This window comes from Callithrix jacchus, chromosome 12 (genome assembly GCF_049354715.1).
Source record: "Callithrix jacchus isolate 240 chromosome 12, calJac240_pri, whole genome shotgun sequence".
NCBI lineage: Eukaryota > Metazoa > Chordata > Mammalia > Primates > Cebidae > Callithrix > Callithrix jacchus.
Window position 1 is genome coordinate 3,178,221 of NC_133513.1, and position 21,799 is coordinate 3,200,019.

The window sequence follows — 21,799 nt, forward strand, 5'->3', positions numbered from 1 at the left end:
GGGGGAGTGAAGGCTGAGGGGTCTGGGGGAGTGAAGGGTGAGGGGTCTGGGGGAGTGAAGGGTGAGGGGTCTGGGGGAGTGAAGGGTGAGGGGTCTGGGGGAGTGAAGGGTGAGGGGTCTGGGGGAGTGAAGGGTGAGGGGTCTGGGGACGTGGAGGCTGAGGGGTCTGGGGACGTGGAGGCTGAGGGGTCTGGGGACGTGAAGGGTGAGGGGTCTGGGGACGTGAAGGGTGAGGGGTCTGGGGACGTGAAGGGTGAGGGGTCTGGGGACGTGAAGGGTGAGGGGTCTGGGGACGTGTGGGCTGAGGGGTCTGGGGACGTTGAGGCTGAGGGGTCTGGGGAAGTGGAGGCTGAGGGGTCTGGTGACGTGGGGGCTGAGGGGTCTGGGGAAGTGAAGGCTGAGGGGTCTGGGGGAGTGAAGGCTGAGGGGTCTGGGGGAGTGAAGGCTGAGGGGTCTGGGGGAGTGAAGGGTGAGGGGTCTGGGGACGTGGGGGCTAAAGGGTCTGGGGAAGTGAAGGGTGAGGGGTCTGGGGGAGTGGAGGGTGAGGGGTCTGGGGGAGTGAAGGCTGAGGGGTCTGGGGGAGTGGAGGGTGAGGGGTCTGGGGGAGTGGAGGGTGAGGGGTCTGGGGGAGTGAAGGGTGAGGGGTCTGGGGGAGTGAAGGCTGAGGGGTTGGGGGGAGTGAAGGGTGAGGGGTCTGGGGGAGTGAAGGCTGAGGGGTCTGGGGGAGTGAAGGGTGAGGGGTCTGGGGACGTGGGGGCTAAAGGGTCTGGGGAAGTGAAGGGTGAGGGGTCTGGGGGAGTGGAGGGTGAGGGGTCTGGGGGAGTGAAGGCTGAGGGGTCTGGGGGAGTGGAGGGTGAGGGGTCTGGGGGAGTGGAGGGTGAGGGGTCTGGGGGAGTGGAGGGTGAGGGGTCTGGGGGAGTGGAGGGTGAGGGGTCTGGGGGAGTGAAGGCTGAGGGGTCTGTGGGAGTGAAGGGTGAGGGGTCTGGGGGAGTGAAGGGTGAGGGGTCTGGGGAGTGAAGGCTGAGGGGTCTGGGGGAGTCTGCTGAAGCACCCAGGGAGTGAGGAACGGACACGGGTGAGCAGACCAGACCAGCCAGGTAACAACGCAGAAAACCCTATAAAACAGAACCTACAGCATCCAGGCCTTCCCTATGTGGGTTTTACTATACAATTCTTAGGAAAAAAACAATGTACGGTATAAGGTTTGAAATGGAAAAAGAAATCACTGACTACATAGAAAATGTATAAAGAAGGCCAAAAAGTAAGAGAATCTATAGAAACAGGCTCAGCCATTGAGAGGTACCAGCGAATTCTGGGTGAACCCGGGACGGGCGGCAGGGGGCGCGGGGGCCCAAGTCTGCATCTTTGTCTGCGTCTCCCCGGCCTCGGGGGTGGGACTGAACCCGCACCCATGTCTGCATCTCCCGGGCCTCGGGGGTGGGACTGAACCTGAACCCGTGTCTGCGTCTCCCCCGCTTAGGGGGTGAGACTGAACCCGCACCTGTGTCTGTGTCTCCCCCGCTTAGGGGGTGGGACTGAACCCGCACCTGTGTCTGCGTCTCCCCCGCTTAGGGGGTGAGACTGAACCCGCACCTGTGTCTGTGTCTCCCCCGCTTAGGGGGTGGGACTGAACCCGCACCTGTGTCTGCGTCTCCCCCGCTTAGGGGGTGAGACTGAACCCGCACCTGTGTCTGTGTCTCCCCCGCTTAGGGGGTGGGACTGAACCCGCACCTGTGTCTGCGTCTCCCCCGCTTAGGGGGTGAGACTGAACCTGCACCTGTGTCTGTGTCTCCCCCGCTTAGGGGGTGGGACTGAACCCGCACCTGTGTCTGCGTCTCCCCCGCTTAGGGGGTGAGACTGAACCCGCACCTGTGTCTGTGTCTCCCCCGCTTAGGGGGTGGGACTGAACCCGCACCGTGTCTGTCTCTGGTCACTGAATCCGCACCGTGTCTGTCTCTGGTCACTGAACCCGCACCGTGTCTGTCTCTGGTCACTGAACCCGCACCGTGTCTGTCTCTGGTCACTGAACCCGCACCGTGTCTGTCTCTGGTCACTGAACCCGCACCGTGTCTGTCTCTGGTCACTGAACCCGCACCGTGTCTGTCTCTGGTCACTGAACCCGCACCGTGTCTGTCTCTGGTCACTGAACCCGCACCGTGTCTGTCTCTGGTCACTGAACCCGCACCGTGTCTGTCTCTGGTCACTGAACCCGCACCGTGTCTGTCTCTGGTCACTGAACCCGCACCGTGTCTGTCTCTGGTCACTGAACCCGCACCGTGTCTGTCTCTGGTCACTGAACCCGCACCGTGTCTGTCTCTGGTCACTGAATCCGCACCGTGTCTGTCTCTGGTCACTGAATCCGCACCGTGTCTGCGTCTCTGGTCACTGAACCCGCACCGTGTCTGTCTCTGGTCACTGAACCCGCACCGTGTCTGTCTCTGGTCACTGAACCCGCACCGTGTCTGTCTCTGGTCACTGAACCCGCACCGTGTCTGTCTCTGGTCACTGAATCCGCACCGTGTCTGTCTCTGGTCACTGAACCCGCACCGTGTCTGTCTCTGGTCACTGAACCCGCACCGTGTCTGTCTCTGGTCACTGAACCCGCACCGTGTCTGTCTCTGGTCACTGAATCCGCACCGTGTCTGTCTCTGGTCACTGAATCCGCACCGTGTCTGTCTCTGGTCACTGAATCCGCACCGTGTCTGCGTCTCTGGTCACTGAATCCGCACCGTGTCTGTCTCTGGTCACTGAACCCGCACCGTGTCTGTCTCTGGTCACTGAACCCGCACCGTGTCTGTCTCTGGTCACTGAACCCGCACCGTGTCTGTCTCTGGTCACTGAACCCGCACCGTGTCTGTCTCTGGTCACTGAACCCGCACCGTGTCTGTCTCTGGTCACTGAACCCGCACCGTGTCTGCGTCTCTGGTCACTGAACCCGCACCGTGTCTGTCTCTGGTCACTGAACCCGCACCGTGTCTGTCTCTGGTCACTGAACCCGCACCGTGTCTGTCTCTGGTCACTGAACCCGCACCGTGTCTGCGTCTCTGGTCACTGAACCCGCACCGTGTCTGTCTCTGGTCACTGAATCCGCACCGTGTCTGTCTCTGGTCACTGAACCCGCACCGTGTCTGTCTCTGGTCACTGAACCTGCACCGTGTCTGTCTCTGGTCACTGAACCCGCACCGTGTCTGTCTCTGGTCACTGAACCCGCACCGTGTCTGTCTCTGGTCACTGAACCTGCACCGTGTCTGTCTCTGGTCACTGAACCTGCACCGTGTCTGTCTCTGGTCACTGAACCTGCACCGTGTCTGTCTCTGGTCACTGAACCTGCACCGTGTCTGCGTCTCTGGTCACTGAACCCGCACCGTGTCTGCGTCTCTGGTCACTGAACCCGCACCGTGTCTGTCTCTGGTCACTGAACCCGCACCGTGTCTGTCTCTGGTCACTGAACCTGCACCGTGTCTGTCTCTGGTCACTGAACCTGCACCGTGTCTGTCTCTGGTCACTGAACCTGCACCGTGTCTGTCTCTGGTCACTGAACCTGCACCGTGTCTGTCTCTGGTCACTGAACTCGCACCGTGTCTGCGTCTCTGGTCACTGAACCCGCACCGTGTCTGCGTCTCTGGTCACTGAACCTGCACCGTGTCTGTCTCTGGTCACTGAACCTGCACCGTGTCTGTCTCTGGTCACTGAACCCGCACCGTGTCTGTCTCTGGTCACTGAACCCGCACCGTGTCTGTCTCTGGTCACTGAACCTGCACCGTGTCTGCGTCTCTGGTCACTGAACCTGCACAAACAAGGGCTGCTGTTTGAACAGCAACAAAGCTTGGCTTCCTCATCTAAAATTTCACTTTTAAAATATCAAAGCACTTACAAAAAGAAACCGGCACGGCTGCTCCTGCCGGGCTGGTCCCGACACCTCTTCCTATTGCTTGCGCTGGCAGAGGTCAGGCTGCTGACGCTGTGCTCTTCCCACATGCCCCAACAATGGGGCATGGGAGCCAGCAGCGCCAGGGAGAGAAACCAGATTCTGAAGGTGCCAGGTCAGCCGGTGGCCACAACCGACCCTGCTAACACCAAAAGCACTTGTGGCCTCTGCTGTGTGCACAAGTCAGGATGCACAGGCCTCTACCCGGCAGGGAAGCCACACAGGGCAGCGTGAGGACGACAACAGCTCACCCTGCCAGACAGCGACCGCCTCTGCTGGACAAGCGGAGAGGAGGACCACCGCAACAGCTGCTTTTACGTGTCTCTCCGTCATTGTGATCAAGCAAACGGCTTAAAGAGGGTCCTGGTGGTTTGTACCGACAGCCCCGGCTACTCAGGAGGCTGAGGTGGGAGGACTGAGCCCAGTAGCTGAAGACTAGCCTGAGCAACATAGCAAGATCCCAACTCTAAAAAAAAAAATTCTCCTTAAGACACTGCTTTAGGAGGAAGTGGAGGAGGGGCTGTGGACTCTGAGCCTCACCCTCAATATGATGAGGTCACCTGCCCCTGGGAACTATCTAGGACCCTGGGATGGGCAGAGGGACAAACTCCTCAGTGGCACCCATCTGGCAGAGTTAACTGCCCCACAATCTCCAAACCCAGAGGCCTACAAATCATCTGCTCCAAGCAGTGACAGTGAGGCCCTGAGCAGCAATTCACAAAGGAGAGAGAAGAAACTGATGGATTGGCTCACGTGTTTGAGTCTGAAACAAAAGCAGTGTTGGGAAGGGCTGAGCAGTCGTGCTGGTAAAGCTGGAACAAACCAGTGGATGTGATCAGAGGTGAGGAAGAAGAATCAAAGCAGACCAGGGCCGGGCGGTCCACGAGCTCAGGAGCTTGAGACCAGGGCCGGGCGGGCCGCGAGCTCAGGAGCTTGAGACCAGGGCCGGGCACAGTGGTTCACGCCTGCAATCCCAGCACTTTGGGAGGCTGAAGCGGGCGGACCACGAGGTCAGGAGTTTGAGACCAGGGCCGGGCGCGGTGGTTCACGCCTGCAATCCCAGCACTTTGGGAGGCTGAAGCGGGCGGACCACAAGGTCAGGAGTTTGAGACCAGGGCCGGGCGCGGTGGTTCACGCCTGCAATCCCAGCGCTTTGGGAGGCTGAAGCAGGCAGACCACGAGGTCAGGAGTTTGAGACCAGGGCTGGGTGCGGTGGTTCATGCCTGCAATCCCAGCGCTTTGGGAGGCTGAAGCGGGTGGACCACGAGGTCAGGAGCTTGAGACCAGGGCTGGGCGCAGTGGCTCATGACTGCAATCTCAGCACTGTGGGAGGCTGAAGTGGGCCGACCACGAGGTCAGGAGTTTGAGACCAGTCTGGCCAACATGGTGAAACCCCGTCTCTACTAAAAATGCAAAATTAGCTGGGCATGGTGGCGCGTGCCTGTAATCCCAGCTACTCGGGAGGCCGAGGGAGGAGAATTGCCTGAACCCAGGAGGTGGAAGTTGCGGTGAGCCGAGATCATGCCATTGCACTCCAGCCTGGGTAACAAGAGCGAAACTCCGTCTCAAAAAAAAAAAAAGAGGAGGCAACTATGGACTCCAGGAAGACAAAGAGCTATTAGAAAGACGTTATCATCGTCCAGTATTTGGCTCAGCAGTCACAGGATTCACAGTCATGATCACGTAAAGACTATGGACCTGGTAAAAACTGTTTGTGATGTCGCCGTGCTGAGGTGATGACGGTGGTGAGGAGAACATCGGTGTGTGCGGGCAGTCCCCGTCACTCACAGGAGGACGTGGTGTCTAAAAGTGAAATGCCGAGAAGAGGCCGCATAAACCTCTGAGAAAGACAGGGCCGAACACCAGGGTGAGTGCTGGAGGTGACGGAAGTGTCTGCACAACGGGACTTCGGGTGAGAAGGGGTAGAGCCGATACTTCTGCTCGTTATGATAAGTTGTTTCATACATTCCGACTCATCGTGTCCATGCCTAACTGTTTTTTTAATAATTAAAAGAACAAACTTGGGGCCACATTGACCACCGTGTAATAAGGTCAAAGCTAAGAACTGTAACCTGTAACGCCCTGAGCTTGCGGCACCTTCGAAGCTTCTCTCCAGGTGGCCCTCGGTCCAGAGACATTGGCACTGACGGTTACAAAGCCACATCATTGGCCACTGTCAAGGGGTCTCGGATGACAGGTGGGGCAGGGACACGGCCGGAAGGGGGTGGCCGACCTCCCGTGGGCTTTCGTTAGCAGAGAAGACGACTCGAAAATAACGGAATCAAGCAGCTCCGGGCCTGGGAATGATGAGCCCTCCTCCCAGAAAAGGCAAGCAACCCACACCAGGCAAAACGAATGGGCTGGAACATACTTTAAAAACCTGATAGATAAAACTGCCTCTTCGAAAAGAGCCATCACGGGACGATCTACAGTGCTTTCAGCAACGGGGAGGGGTGAAGGAGGAAAGGAGTCTTCAGCCCCAGGTGGGAGAAGGGATGCAAGCCTTCTGGGGGTGGCACAGCCCGTGTGCTGGGGCAAGGAGCCGTGGTTGTGCCACTGCAGTTCAGCCTGGCAGCGGGAGGGTGGAGGGGAGGGGCGCACACAGTCTGACCCTCAACACCCGCAGGGCTCGGCTGCCCGCTGCAGAATGCGTGGTGAAAATGCCCTCTTCAGCCGCCACAGTGCCACCCAGTAAGCTCCACACTCACTGTCACTGTCACGAATCCACTATGAATGAAGAGCAGATGCCACCAAACACCCCCCATCCACACAGCCTAACAAAAATACATTTGAAGAACCATGTCACCCCACACAGCCTAACATAAAGACAATTAAAAAGCACTGTCGGCCGGGCGTGGCGGCTCACGCCCGTAATACTAACTCTGTGGGAGGCCGAGGCGGGCAGATTGCCTGAGCTCAGGAGTTCGAGATCAGCCTGGGCAACACGGTGAAATCCAGTCTCTACTAAAATACAAGTAGCTGGGCGTGGCAGTGTGCGCCTGTAGTCTCAACTACTTGGGAGGCTGAGGCAGGAGAATCACGTGAACCTGGGAGGTGGACAGAGGCTGCAGTGAGCTGAGATCACGCCACTGCACTCCAGCCTGGGCGACAGAGTCTAGATGGAACCACCCAAGTGGGTTCAGGACTGAGAAGGAATTTCAGCACCCAGTTCTTCAGTAGTTTAGAATTCTGCATAGTAAAGAGAGACTCATGTTTCAAAATGGAAATGGGTAACAACGTGATGGGGGAAACTCAAAACCAGCAGGATGTTGGCAATCACCGGATGAGACCCAACGCCCTTTAAAATCTATTTTCTGGCTGGGTGTGCTGGCTCCTGCCTGTGATCCCCTGCAGCACTATGGGAGGCCAAGACAGGGGGGTGGTTTGAGCCATGAGTTCAAGACCAGCCTGGACAACACAGCAAGACCCTGCCTCTGCAAAATAGAAAACAAAACATTTACTGCACATGGTGTTTCGGGTCAAGGCTGCAATGAGCCGTGACCTGCCACTGCACTCCAGCCTGGGCGACAGAGCAAGGCCCCGCCTCTGACAAAAATTATATATATATGCATATGTTTTTTCCTGGAGGCAGTCTCAGCTTAGTAATTTTCACCAGGTATTAATGAGTGAAAAAAGGAATGCAAGAAACATATCTAGTATGGCCCCGTTTGAGTCAGGCAGACATTTCCCCCTAAGTCCTGTGCGTGCGTGTGCATGTGTGTGTGCATGTGTGCAGGTGTGTTTGGATGTGTCTGGGCTTGGGTATGAACCTGCGTTGGAATGAAGATGACGAAGGACAGAGCCAGGAGCTTAACCTAACCCTAACCCTAAAAACAAGTGCCCACCAAAGGGTGCGTGCGCACGTGTGAAGGTGAGACCGGACCGCAGCCTGAGGGGCCTCTCCGCTTCACTGTGCTGGCTGCCCGCAGGACCCCAGGGAGCCCACAGGTCACTCACGGCCAGGATGCCGGCTGCTCCCCTGGCCCCACTGGCTGCCTCTCCTCTCTCCAAGTCCTCCCTTCCAGCCATAGGAGTCCTCCCTGGGCAGCACCCTGGCCCTACCCTGATGTCCGGGTGGCCCAGGAAGACAGACAGCCTGACAGGTGGTGACAGAGAGAAGCCACTAAGACCACAGTAGAGAACACTGCGGGGTCCAGATGGCCCACGGCGCCCAGGTGGACACCCAGGCCCAGAGAGGCCTGCAGAGGCAGAGCAGAGGCTGAGGGCACCCCTCCTCCCGCGGCCAGCCCAGGGCTGCTGGTGGTAAGGACACAGAGAAGCCGTTTGAGAGCCCTTTCTCACCTTGGAAACGGCCAGTAGAGGGGGTCACAGCGAGCACATGTTACGTCGGGGACTCTAAAATTCACCAAAGAGGGCTTCCCTGGCCTTCCTATGAAGGAGATGACCAAACACGGAGACTAGAGACACCCAGGACCACAGTCACTCCGGGTGACGGGGAAGGGCTCTGCCTCCCAGGACCACAGTAACTCCAGCCCCAGGTGACAGGGAAGGGGTCTGCCTCCTGGGCCCACAGTCACTCCAGCCCCAGGTGGCGGGGAAGGGCTCTGCCTCCCGGGACTACAGTCACTCTGGGTGACGGGGAAGGGCTCTGCCTCCCGGGACCACAGTCACTCTGGGTGACGGGGAAGGGCTCTGCCTCCCGGGACCACAGTGACTCCAGCCCCAGGTGACAGGGAAGGGGTCTGCATCCCAGGACCACAGTGACTCCAGCCCCAGGTGACAGGGAAGGGGTCTGCATCCCAGGACCACAGTGACTCCAGCCCCAGGTGACAGGGAAGGGCTCTGCATCCCAGGACCACAGTCACTCCAGCCCCAGGTGACAGGGAAGGGGTCTGCATCCCAGGACCACAGTCACTCCAGCCCCAGGTGACAGGGAAGGGCTCTGCATCCCAGGACCACAGTCACTCCAGCCCCATGTGACGGGGAAGGGGTCTGCATCCCAGGACCACAGTCACTCCAGCCCCAGGTGACAGGGAAGGGCTCTGCATCCCAGGACCACAGTCACTCCAGCCCCAGGTGACGGGGAAGGGGTCTGCCTCACGGGACCACAGTCACTCCAGCCCCAGGTGACAGGGAAGGGGTCTGCATCCCAGGACCACAGTCACTCCAGCCCCAGGTGACAGGGAAGGGGTCTGCATCCCAGGACCACAGTCACTCCGGGTGACGGGGAAGGGCTCTGCCTCCCAGGACCACAGTCACTCCAGCCCCAGGTAACAGGGAAGGGCTCTGCCTCCCAGGACAACAGTGACTCCAGCCCCAGATGACAGGGAAGGGCTCTGCATCCCAGGACCACAGTCACTCCAGCCCCAGGTGACAGGGAAGGGCTCTGCCTCCCGGGACCACAGTGACTCCAGCCCCAGGTGACAGGGAAGGGCTCTGCATCCCGGGACCACAGTCACTCCAGCCCCAGGTGACAGGGAAGGGGTCTGCATCCCGGGACCACAGTGACTCCAGCCCCAGGTGACAGGGAAGGGCTCTGCATCCCAGGACCACAGTGACTCCAGCCCCAGGTGACAGGGAAGGGGTCTGCATCCCAGGACCACAGTCACTCCAGCCCCAGGTGACAGGGAAGGGCTCTGCATCCCAGGACCACAGTCACTCCAGCCCCAGGTGACAGGGAAGGGCTCTGCATCCCAGGACCACAGTCACTCCAGCCCCAGGTGACAGGGAAGGGCTCTGCATCCCAGGACCACAGTCACTCCAGCCCCAGGTGACAGGGAAGGGGTCTGCATCCCGGGACCACAGTCACTCCAGCTCCAGGTGACGGGAAACGGCTCTGCATCCCGGGACCACAGTCACTCCAGCCCCAGGTGACAGGGAAGGGGTCTGCATCCCAGGACCACAGTCACTCCAGCCCCAGGTGACAGGGAAGGGCTCTGCATCCCAGGACCACAGTGACTCCAGCCCCAGGTGACAGGGAAGGGCTCTGCTTCCCAGGACCACAGTCACTCCAGCCCCAGGTGACAGGGAAGGGGTCTGCATCCCAGGACCACAGTCACTCCAGCCCCAGGTGACAGGGAAGGGCTCTGCATCCCAGGACCACAGTCACTCCAGCCCCAGGTGACGGGGAAGGGGTCTGCATCCCAGGACCACAGTCACTCCAGCCCCAGGTGACAGGGAAGGGCTCTGCATCCCAGGACCACAGTCACTCCAGCCCCAGGTGACGGGGAAGGGGTCTGCCTCCCGGGACCACAGTCACTCCGGGTGACGGGGAAGAGCTCTGCCTCCCAGGACCACAGTCACTCCAGCCCTAGGTGACAGGGAAGGGCTCTGCCTCCCGGGACCACAGTCACTCCGGGTGACGGGGAAGGGCTCTGTGTCCTGGGCCCACAGTCACTCCAGCCCCAGGTGACAGGGAAGGGCTCTGCCTCCCGGGACCACAGTCACTCCAGCTCCAGGTGACAGGGAAGGGCTCTGTGTCCTGGGCCCATAGTCACTCCAGCCCCAGGTGACAGGGAAGGGCTCTGCCTCCCGGGACCACAGTCACTCCAGCTCCAGGTGACGGGAAAGGGCTCTGCCTCCTGGGACCACAGTCACTCCGGGTGACAGGGAAGGGCTCTGCATCCCGGGACCACAGTCACTCCAGCCCCAGGTGACGGGAAAGGGCTCTGTGTCCTGGTCTGAGGGAACCCTCCAGAACCGAAATCTACAGGACACTTCTCCTGCAGGGAGGGGCGATGTAAGTAAATTAACACAGGAGCCAGAGAGGAGCCAGCTCAGCCTGCCCGTCGCAGCCCAGCAGCTGGGTGAGCTCTCAGCAGAGGTCATTGAGGCTGCCTCTGATAGGGAATAATTTAATTAAAACAAACTGCGTTCCTGACCCTGGGAGCTGGGAAAGGGAGGGAAGCGCAGTCACTAAAGCACGGGCAGGAGGGACGGGAGGCTGCTGGTGGACCCTGGCGCAGCACGGGCAGCTCAGGGCTCACCCTGCATCCGCTTCCTGCAGGCAGGCTCTGCTCCAGCACTAATAGGGCTTAATAAAAACTTCCAGCTGGGCCAGTAAACCCCTCATTAAGCTGTTTTTAAAGCATGAATTTAAGAGCGGCAAGGGTAAAAGGTCAAACGGAGCGTTTAATTTACCACGGCTGGCAGGAGGCGCTGCTGCAATGGAAAACAGGAGAGCCCAGCATCGGAGCCCCCAAATACCCACTGCCACTCAGTTCTCGTGGGCACGGCCTCAAAAGCAGGCCTGAGAGGTGGGGAAGAGCACAGCGCCAAACCCCGGAGGGGCCTGGCGCCCTCCTCCTTCACTGTGCTGGCTGCACGCAGGATCTCAGGGAGCTCACAGCTCACTGGTGGCCAGGATGCCGGCTGCTCCCCTGGGCCCCATTTGCCGCCCTTCCTCTCCCAGAGCCCTCCTGTGGAGGCTGGGAAAGCCTCCAAGTGTAGACAAACAGGATTCCAGCACAACCTACAACGAAACCCAGGCCACTGCCCCTCACCGGCACAGCCTGCCCGTCCCGCCTCCGAGACTCCCAAGGAGCTCCTGCTGCCCTCACACCAGCCACGTGCGCACGAGCTCCAACTGTTTTCGGCGTAACCACAGTGCAATCCCAACGAGGCCCAATGCCTGACACCTGGCCCCACCCGGATGAAGGCCCCAGAACAGATGGCATTGGCCTTCCAGAAGACGAGGATAAGCCAATCATTCATCAGTGGGAGATGAGGATGAACCCATCATTCCTTAATGGGAAATATGAGGAAAACCCAATCATTTATCGATAGAAGATGAAGATGAGCCACTCATTCCTCAACAGGAGAGGAGAGGAAGATGGACTGACCGCTGCTCAAGGGAGCTTCTTACTGGAAGGGTCCCAAGTTCCCTGAGGCCCCGACCTGTCCAGCTCTCACCTGGATGGGACGGAGGTAAGAAACAGAACCCACTTCCTACAAACGAATATCCCAGGAGTGTGGAGCCTTCCAGAACCCTTCCCTGGGCACCAGGACCCTCACTCCTCTGCATGCCCCCAGCTGCCACCCTCACTTTGCTGCCCCGAGGGAGCAGGGGGGCAAAGGCGTCCAGCCCTCCCCGCAGGCAGTCACCATCAACAGCCTGGTCCCCTGCAGGAGCCCATCCCGACAGCCCCATGGGGGCCCAGGGGTGCAAGGTGGGGGTGGGATTGCCTGGAGGTAGATACCCACACACGTCCAGGTTCATCAAGCTAAAATCACAAAAAATCACAAAATGCTTTTGGGGGCCTGAAGCACTCCAAAGGCCTTGGGAACCTGTCAGTCTTCCTCTGGGACTCTATCTGTGTGCAATGACCCTGCAAAATGGCCTGAGAGCTGAGCTGGGGGAAGCCCCGCCCCGCCCCGCCCCTGTGGCCTCTGCCCCCCTCCTCACACAGGGCTGCTCCCAGTTCCAGGACTCCTCACCACAAGTCTCTCCTTTCCCTGGTCACATCCCAGTGGCAGTGGGGTCACGCTGCTGTCTCGTCCTGTGCCCACTCTCCCAGGCCTGGGAGGCGCCAGAAAGCAGCCTCTCCAGAAGCACTGGGGCCCAGCCCTGGTCTCGGTCCCTGAACAACGTCTGCGCCTTTGCTGTTTAAACCTCACCCAACTGCAGATGGGAGCCCCTTCCCAGAGCCTGCTCTCCTTACAAAACCAGGCACTCGGCCTGGCGCCCTATGGCGGATGGGGACCATGCTGGGGACATGGGAACCACACTCAGGAAACAGGGCCATGCTGGGGGACAGGGCCCACACTCGCGGGACCGTGCGCTGCCGGGAGGGTGAGGGCGAAGGCAGCCTGGCCTGGAAGAGGGGAAAGCAGGCTGCCCTGTGGACCCCCACTGCCTGCTGCGGCAGGTCCTCTGGGTTCCTGCCTCCTTCCCAACGCGCAAGGGCAGCTGGAAGGGCAGCTGGAGGCTGAGAGCCTCCAGGGTCCAGGCTCACTGAATATGAAAGGGCGAGCTCCCTGCAGGGCGGCAGGAAGCAGGCACTCGGGGCTTCAGGATTCCTGACTGGTAGGCTCCTTCTTTGAAGTGAATGTGACACCCTCAGCGGCCCTCATAGCTCAGCCCTATCTGAACTTGAGCAGAAACACAGACGGCAGAACGGGGTTTAACAAATACTGTGGTTTTCCTGTGTCCCAGAAAGCGCGGCCCCCACGATCACAGCCTCATCCTGCCCAGCAGTCGCATCCGCCTGTGGCCAGGGGCGCTGGGGCAGAGAGCCCAGGACAGAGCATCAGAGAGATGCCAACAGAAACCGAAAGACCAGTCTGGCAGCACAGTGGGACCCTGTCTCGACAAAACGTTTAAAAGTTATCCGGCCGTGGTGGCGCGCCTGTAGTCCCAGCTACTCAGGAGGCTGAGGACGGAGGATCGCCCGAGCCCAGGAGCTGAGATTGCGCCACTGCACTCCAGCCTGGGCCACAAAGTGAGACTCTGTCTCGAAGAAAAAAAGGGGGGGTCTGGGACCGCCCAGAGAGAAAGCCACAGCTACATGCGGCCACAGAGCATGTGAGGTGCAGCCGAGGCAACCAAGGACCGGAGCTTTTTAATTCATTTAGCCTGAATTAATTCTAAAAACACATGTGCCCAGCGATACCCCCAGAGCCGCCTGATCTCCACCAAAGCCCATTCTGCAAAATAAAGACAAGGAACGTCACTGAGATGAGCATGGAAGCACACATGCAAGTGAGTTCTCCCCGGCGTCCCAAACGAGGCCAGAGGAAAGAGCCTCCCCAGAGGCCTCAGATCAGGAGGCCGGACCTTCCAGGGCGTCTGCGGCCCAGCACCCGGCGTCATACCTCAGTTGCTGGCTGCTCCGTGTCCTCCACCATCAGGGAAGGGAGCACGCTGCAAAGCCGCGGCTGCTGGGAAAGGAGGGGGAGCACCGCCAAAGCCACAAGGCGTCGTCTGAATTTCTGTGCAACAGTCAAAGTGAAGCGCTGAGCCGCCGCAGGGCCAGACGCAACAGGAAACTCGGGCTCACGAGGGCTCTCAGGAGGAAAACGTTAACACTAAGGAGCCAACGCTCCTGAGTCCCTGCAATCACCACCTGCTAGACTCAATTAAAATGTGTGAAGTACACCTGAACACGCCACGGAGGCGAATGCGCAAAAGACGGGCTTCCTTCTGCTGGGAGCACGAGCGCCGCCCTTACAGCGGCCACACAGGTGCACACACCAACCCCCATGCGGCCCACGCTGCATTTGCTTCAGCAAGTGGCTGGGGACACAGGAGGGTGGATCCAGAGACACCCGGCCCCTGGACTGCCTCTGCCACTCCAGCACTGCCTCTGGGAGTCCACTCCCCAGGCGCTTCTCTCACAGCCAACTCCTGTGTTCCCCAGGAGGCCTCGCAGGCCAGGGCACGGGGAGGGTGGGATCCAGGCCCTCTCAGCCTTGGTGATGACTCCCATGGCCTCCATCCCAAGACAGGGCAGCATCGTGGCCTCACAGGCCCATCCCTCACGGGGACACACGAGCGTCAGCCACTGCTCCCCAAGCCTACCCCGGGCCCCCCAACTCATGGAGAACACATCAGCTTCGGTCCCCACTCCCCCAGCCTGCCCCGGGCCCCCCCATTCACGGAGAACACATCCACTTCGGTCCCTGCTCCCCCAGCCTGCCCCGGCCCCCCCCCACTCACAGAGAACACATCAGCTTCGGCCCCTGCTCCCCCAGCCTGCCCCGGGCCCCCCACTCACAGAACACATCCGCTTCAGCCGCTGCTCCCCCAGCCTGCCCTGGGCCCCCCCATTCACGGAGAACACATCAGCTTCGGCCGCTGCTCCCCCAGCCTGCCCTGGGCCCCCCCATTCACGGAGAACACATCAGCTTCGGCCGCTGCTCCCCCAGCCTGCCCCGGGCCCCCTACTCACAGAGAACACATCAGCTTCGGCCCCTGCTCCCCCAGCCTGCCCCAGGCCCCCCCACTCACAGAGAACACATCAGCTTCGGCCGCTGCTCCCCCAGCCTGCCCTGGGCCCCCCCATTCACAGAGAACACATCCGCTTCGGTCCCTGCTCCCCCAGCCTGCCCCGGCCCCCCCCAACTCACAGAGAACACATCAGCTTCGGCCGCTGCTCCCCCAGCCTGCCCCGGGCCCCCCCACTCACAGCCCTAGTGGCGCTGGACTCAATTTTGTCACTGCTCAGAAGTCCCAGCTTCAGACAGCAGGAACTTCTCCACTGAATTCAGTGGTCAGGGCATAAAGCTTTCATTCCTCTTAAGAACTGAGAAAAAGAATATGATTGCAATTTTAATTTTCAAACATTTTTTGAAGTGATAGGGCCCTGCTATGTTGCCCGGCTGGTCTCGAACGCGTGGGCTCAAGCGACCCTGCTTCAGCCCCCAAACTGCTAGGGTAATAGGCATGAGCCCCTGCACCTGGCCTGTTGTAATTTTTAATGAATAAAATTTACTAAGAAAAGATTTGTTTATCTAAACGTTGAAGGATGTGGTTTTCCTTGTGGGCATTTTGACATGGAACGAATCCTGGCGCACTCCAGGGGAGGCTGCCGGGCGCTTCCTCGGGTCTACGGGCTCCACGCTTGTGAGCGCTCCGCTCCCTTGAAGTGGCCACACGACTGGTAGGCACAGAGCCAGCTGGTTCCCACCAGGTCGTGTCAGATTTGCAAATGGAAAGGGAATTCCTAAAATAATTCCTTGCTTTCTGCCTTAAGAAAAAGTAAACATGAAGACAGTGAACAGGTGTAGGCACGCCCTGACTGTGCCCTGAGCCAGGTGGAGCCCATACGGGCAGCCAACAGCCAGGAGATCCATGAGTGATGGTGGCCGAGGCGGCCTGGTCACTGCGATCACAGGTACCTGCCTTTTCAGGTGATTACAGATCTGGAATAAGGCTCTTTGTATTTACATTTTCACAGATTCTGAGGTTCTTCCTTTCTTTGATTCGGTCCCAGTTTCCCAATCACTGGTGCTCAGTATTGAAGGAACAGAATGTGTGAGGAAGAAAGTGACCTGACGGCAGGGACCCAGGCCCTGAGGCCTGAGACTGTGAAGGGGACAGGCCGTCCCCACTCTGCTACAGGGCATTCCCGCTGTCCTCCTGGCCCTGTCCTCTCTCTTCCCAGCCTCCAGTATTTTCCATGTGGTGTGGGCTAGGGAGGACCTCAATCCCCTCTGTCACACAAAGCACAATCCAAAGTGCCTGCCAGCATCAGCAGGGTGAGCGCCCCCGAACGCCTCCTCCAGGCAGATGTGCACACAGCCCTGCGCATCCATGGGGGGCGGGCCGGGAGGTGCTTTCCTCTGCCCCCGGAAAGTGGTGGTCGTAACACCTGTGAGACGCCCACAATCACGAGTGTGGTCGTCCGTCTCTAAGTGCCCGGGGCCTGGCAGCCCAGGAGCTCCCTCGTCTGGGGAGGACAGATGGTGGGGTCACCAGTGCTCACCGCTGCCAGCAGTGCAGTTCCGGAAGGAGCGATGGCGGCCAGACAAGTGCGTGAAGATACCTACCCAAACACAACGCTCCACTTCCGCAGAGCTTTTCTCTGAATGGGTTTCACTTACCGAAAGAATACCTGAAAAGCAGAAGGAGAAACACGTATTACGGCTCTGGCTCGTTTCGACCCCAACCCACTGTTTCCCCGCTGCGTGAAGCCCACCCGGCACACCCAGGACAGTGTGGGGCATGGAAGCCCAGCCACGAGGATCTGCCTGCCGGGCACTGGGGCGCAGGTACCTCCCCACTGCCCGCACACGGGCAGGCCCAGAACAGGCAACCAAAACATATTTCCAGAAACACCCACTATGGACTCATAACATTAAATAACATATATTTGGGGGATGCGTGAATTAATACTTTTTTTTTTTTTGCAGTGTCAATTATTTCAATCAAATGCCCCCAAAAGGGTCCTACTCTAGAATCTGAAAATTTAAGGACATCACGTTACCTGGAACGCAGAGCATGAGAAAAGGGATCTAAATGAAAGGAACTGGTGGGGAAGGCTGGGAGAGGCCTGCATCGCGACCGAAAGGGGCTCTGTGGTGCCGTGACCCACCTCTCACCCTCAGACAGCAAAGCTGTAAGCAAGGCGCACACGTGTCTAGAGGACCGCACATCACAAACACGTACCAAACACACAACTTCCAACGCATCCCACGCCTGTCTCAGCCTGTGGCCTGTCTAACCTGACCCTGCCTCACAGCAAAACCTACCCTTGGATTCTAGAAGGAACCCCCTCTGCCACCTATGGTCCCGCAAGAGGCAGGCAGAACACACTGCTGCTGGCGTGAGCAGGCCTGCCACGCCCAATGCAGAAGGCACAGCACGTGGCTCGTGGACACACAATGCACAGAACAGGCCGGTCCACAGACACAGGAAGTAGAGTGCCAAGTTTCTTCCTGGGACAGTCAGAATTATTATTATTATTTTTTTTTTTGAGACAGAGTCTCATTCTCTCACCCAGGCTGGAGTGCAGTGGTGCAATCATAGCTCACTGCAGCCTCAACCTCCCTCCTGAGGAATCCTCCCTCCTCAGCCTCCAAGTTGCTGGGACCACAGGCACGCACCATGATGCCCTGTTAATTTTTGTATATTTTGTAGAGATGAGGTTTTGCCATGTTGCCCAGGCTGGTCTAAACTCCTGAACTCAGGCGATCCTCCTGCCTCCGCCTCTTAAGGTGCTGGGATGACAGGTGTGAGCCGCCCCGGCCAGAATGTCTTCAGCTCGGTGCCCATGGTCTCACACTCCATGAATATGTAACTGACTCGCACACTTTACATCAGGCTGTCCAGTCTTTTGGCTTCTGTGGGCTGCACATAAAATATACTACACTAGCAACAGCTGATGAGTTAAAAATAAAACCTCACAATGTTTTAAGAAAGCTTGTGGATTTCTGCTGGGCCGCATTCGAAGCCATCCTGAGCCACATGCGGACAAGCTTGCGCTAAATGCTGCCTAGTGACGTGCACAGGAATGAAGGGCCACAGGTGTGGGGCGGGCCTCAGAGTCCTTAGGACCCACTGCCCGTCCAGGCCCAGGCTCCCTACGCCATCCTGCCTTTGAATATGCCTGTGATTTTTCCACCTTGGTATCACAGTAAAAGCACAGCGAAGACAATGGTGACAATCGACACTGAGACTCGAGGGAGGTGGGCGGGACGTAGCGCTGAGGACTCATTCTTCAACCGCATCAGGTGTGTGGCTGCCCCGGCAGCTCTGACACGGTTTGAAATCACCCCGTACCCGGTGCAGAGCCACACTACAGGTAAGAGAATACGAACTCTGGGTCTGCTTTTCACGCCGGAGCAAGGGGGCTGCGAGGGAGGGAGGGCACCCCCAGGGCTGCAGAATGCACTCTCTGCCCCCGTTTCCACCACCAAACCCTTCCAGGCAGCCGCTGCACACAGTGGCTAATTGGAGAAATAAATTCACCCCGAGTGTTCCCAGAACATAACGTTAGCTGAATGGAGAAGGGAAAAGGAGCTGATGTCAAACCCATCAGGAAGAAAAGCTTGTTCTTTGCCTGGCCAGGTGTGGTGGAGCCAGCCTCTAGTCCCAGCGACTCGGGGGGTCAAGGTGGGAAGACCACTCCAGCCTGGGCGACACAGCGAGAGGCCCTGTGTAAAGAGCAGCAGCCTCACGCTTTCATCAGAAGGGACCAAGGCCTGAAAAGCCTCTGAGTCAGGGCCACCAAAGCCAAGTACCGTGCGGAGAGGGTCTGCCCAGGCATGCTGCCTTCACGGCGGCTGGGGGTGCCTGAAAACGCGTTCTCCTGTAACCTCACCTGTTCTGAATTTTGAATTGCAAGGCTGCCTGATAAAAGATTCTTTAAATAGCAGGGTTTAGTGAAGCTCATGACATGAAGAACTAAAACACCTCACTCCTTCCATAGCTTGCGTTCTGTTTCCAACAGGTAGCACGCACGTTAGAAGACACTGACTGCCATGGAGTGATTCTGGGGTTTATTCTGTTCTTTAAAGAAATTCCAGTCCTCCTTTGGACGGCGGGTGTAGATCTGCTTTTGGGTGGTCGGGGGGAGAACGCACCCCTCTGACAGCCTGGTGAGGTCGGGGGGAGAACGCACCCCTCTGACGGCCTATTGAGGTCGTGGGGGGAACGTGCCCCTCTGACCGCCTGGCGAGGCTGGGTGGTCGGGGGGAGAACGCGCCCCTCTGATGACCGCCTGGTGAGGTCAGGGGCCTGCTCCCCTGCGAGGCCCCACACCTGACACGCGGTTGGCGTCTCCGTGCTGAGGAAGCAGAAAGACCTCAGTGCCCTGTGGACGCTGCACACGGCCCCACACAGGCCCTGCCCCCTGCACTTCACAGGGGCTCCTGTTCCTATAGGAAGCCTCTGATTTAATAGCACATTTGGTCCCAGCTATTTATAATCTGTAAGAAGGCTTCATGGATAAATACTTTTGAATTTTATGCTCCCCATGTTTGGGCAGGCTAGTTGTAAATGCACAAGAAGTCCACTTTCTAGCCTAACACAGCTTTGCTGGAGGCCTGTTTGGAAAGCGTGTAGCAGGGACTCGACGATCCCCCGCGCCCTCCTGAGCCACCCCGGCTTCCCGACCACGTCATCATGACTGAAGTCTGCCATGTGGCGAAGGCCAGATGTGTGGATTTATTTACAGAAATTACCAACAAAATGCCACAGGAAAAGAGCAGTGCCTTTGGGCGAGAGCAGCTGGGCCTTCCTTGTCCATCTGGCCCGCGGAAGAGGGGATGGAGTGCCCACCAGACTGCTGTGCCTCCTACCCAGTCACCGGGAAGGGGTGCCAGCTAGCACTGGTAAGGCCGGCATGCTGGGTCCCGCTGTGCAAGGCCGTGGCCTGCCCGGTACAGGGAAGTGCTGGACGGCGGCTCTCGGGGGCGGCAGGGACGGGCTGGACGGCAGCTCTCGGGGACGGCAGGGACGGGGCTGGACGGCGGCTCTCGGGGACGGCAGGGACGGGGCTGCACGGCGGCTCTCGGGGACGGCAGGGACGGGGCTGGACGGCAGCTCTCGGGGGCGGCAGGGACGGGGCTGGACGGCGGCTCTCGGGGACGGCAGGGACGGGGCTGGACGGCGGCTCTCGGGGACGGCAGGGACGGGGCTGGACGGCAGCTCTCGGGGGCGGCAGGGATGGGGCTGGACGGCGGCTCTCGGGGGCGGCAGGGACGGGCTGGATGGCGGCTCTTGGGGATGGCAGGGACGGGGCTGGACGGCGGCTCTCGGGGCGGCAGGGACGGGCTAGACGGCGGCTCTCGGGGACGGCCGGGACGGGGCTGGATGGCGGCTCTCGGGGGTGGCAGGGACGGGGCTGGACGGTGGCTCTTGGGGACAGCAGGGACGGGCTGGATGGCGGCTCTTGGGGACGGCAGGGATGGGGCTGGACGGCAGCTCTCGGGGACGGCAGGGACGGGGCTGGACAGTGGCTCTTGGGGACGGCAGGGACGGGCTGGATGGCGGCTCTCAGGGACGGCAGGGATGGGGCTGGACGGCGGCTCTCAGGGGCGGCAGGGACGGGGCTGGATTACCCACCAGGCCGGTGGAGCCAGTGAGGCAACTGGCTCACTGCAGACATGACTACTGCCACCCTAATGTTCGGATTCATACAACAGAGAAAACAAAACGGTAATAACAGGTGTCTTTACAAATGTGGCTGCTTCCTGGAGCTGTGAAGAGTGAGCTCCTTTGTGCAGGTGAGTTTCTGCCGAGCAGCGATCCCTTCGGCCTGAAGACACTCCTCTACCCTCTCGTGCAGCGTGTCTGCTGGCCAAGCCTTCTGTCAGCTTTCAGTCGTCTGCAAGTGTCTTCATTTTGTTTCACTTTTGAAGGATACTGCCACCAGAGAGAACCCTGGGTTCAGTCGTTTTTCTCTAAAGATGACAGTCCATCGTCCTCTGGCCTCCAGTGGTGACAAGAAGCCTGGCATATTTGAATCTCTGTTCTCTGAGGGGAACGTCTTGTTTTTCTGGGCGCTAACAAGTCTGTCTTTGGTGTTGAGCAGTTTGACTCCAGTGTGCCCAGACAGGGTTTCTCTTCCTCCTACTGCTCAGGGTGTGCTGAGCTTCCTGCATTTGTGCCCTTACGTCTTTCCGCTATTATTTCTTTAAATACTTTCTGTGCCCCATTCTCTGTGTCCTCTCTCTGTGGGGCTCCAATCACCTGTCTGTTAGACTACCTGGTGCTGTCTGACCCACATGTCATGGAAGCTCTGCTTATTTCAATCCTTTTTTTGAGACGGAGTTTTGTTCTTGTTACCCAGGCTGGAGTGCAATGGCGCGACCTCGGCTCACCGCAACCTCCGCCTCCTGGGTTCAGGCAATTCTCCTGCCTCAGCCTCCCGAGTAGCTGGGATTACAGGCGCGCACCACCATGCCCAGCTAATTTTTTTTTTTTTTTTTTTTTTTTTTTTCAGTAGAGACGGGGCTTCACCATGTTGACCAGGATGGTCTCGATCTCTTGACCTCATGATCCACCTGCCTCGGCCTCCCAAAGTGCTGGGATTACAGGCGTGAGCCGCCGCGCCCAGCCCTCAATCCTTTTTCTGTTTGTTCCTTAGCTTGGATAATTTCTGCTGAGTTCTTAAATTCATTGAGGCTTTCTTCGACATCTCCAACCTGTTATTAAGCCCATGCAACAGATTTTCAGTACAGATACTGTACTTTTCAGTTCTAAAGTGTCCAATTGCCTCTTCTTTAAAGTCAGAGTCTCTGCTCAATCTCACGTGTTCATTCATTAAGACCACTGCTAGGCAGGGCACGGTAGCTCACACCTGATATTCCAGCAGGGAGGCCCAGGAAGGTGGAAGCTCAGGAGTTTGAGACCAGCCTGGCCAACGTGGTAAAACCTCGTCTCTACTAAAAATACAAAAATCAGCTGATGTGCTGGTGCCGCCTATAATCCCAGCTACTCGGGAGGCTGAGGCGGGAGAATTGCTG

General features: G+C 58.8%; 1 protein-coding gene across 5 annotated transcripts in view; it reads right to left on the reverse strand.

Moving 5' to 3' along the window:
• The window catches only part of LMF1 (lipase maturation factor 1), a 134,867-nt gene that overhangs the window by 81,410 nt on the left and 31,658 nt on the right, over positions 1 to 21,799 (reverse strand). For 2 of the 5 annotated variants that reach the window (XM_054242386.2, XM_054242385.2), the window contains exon 3: positions 16,433 to 16,443. The exons of 1 other annotated variant lie outside the window; for it this stretch is intronic. In XM_054242386.2, coding sequence (XP_054098361.1) covers positions 16,433 to 16,443 — 11 coding nt within the window. Of the gene's footprint in view, positions 1 to 16,314; positions 16,444 to 21,799 lie in introns of all 5 variants that reach the window. 2 more of the 5 variants (XM_054242389.2, XM_054242388.2) reach the window with 1 other exon arrangement.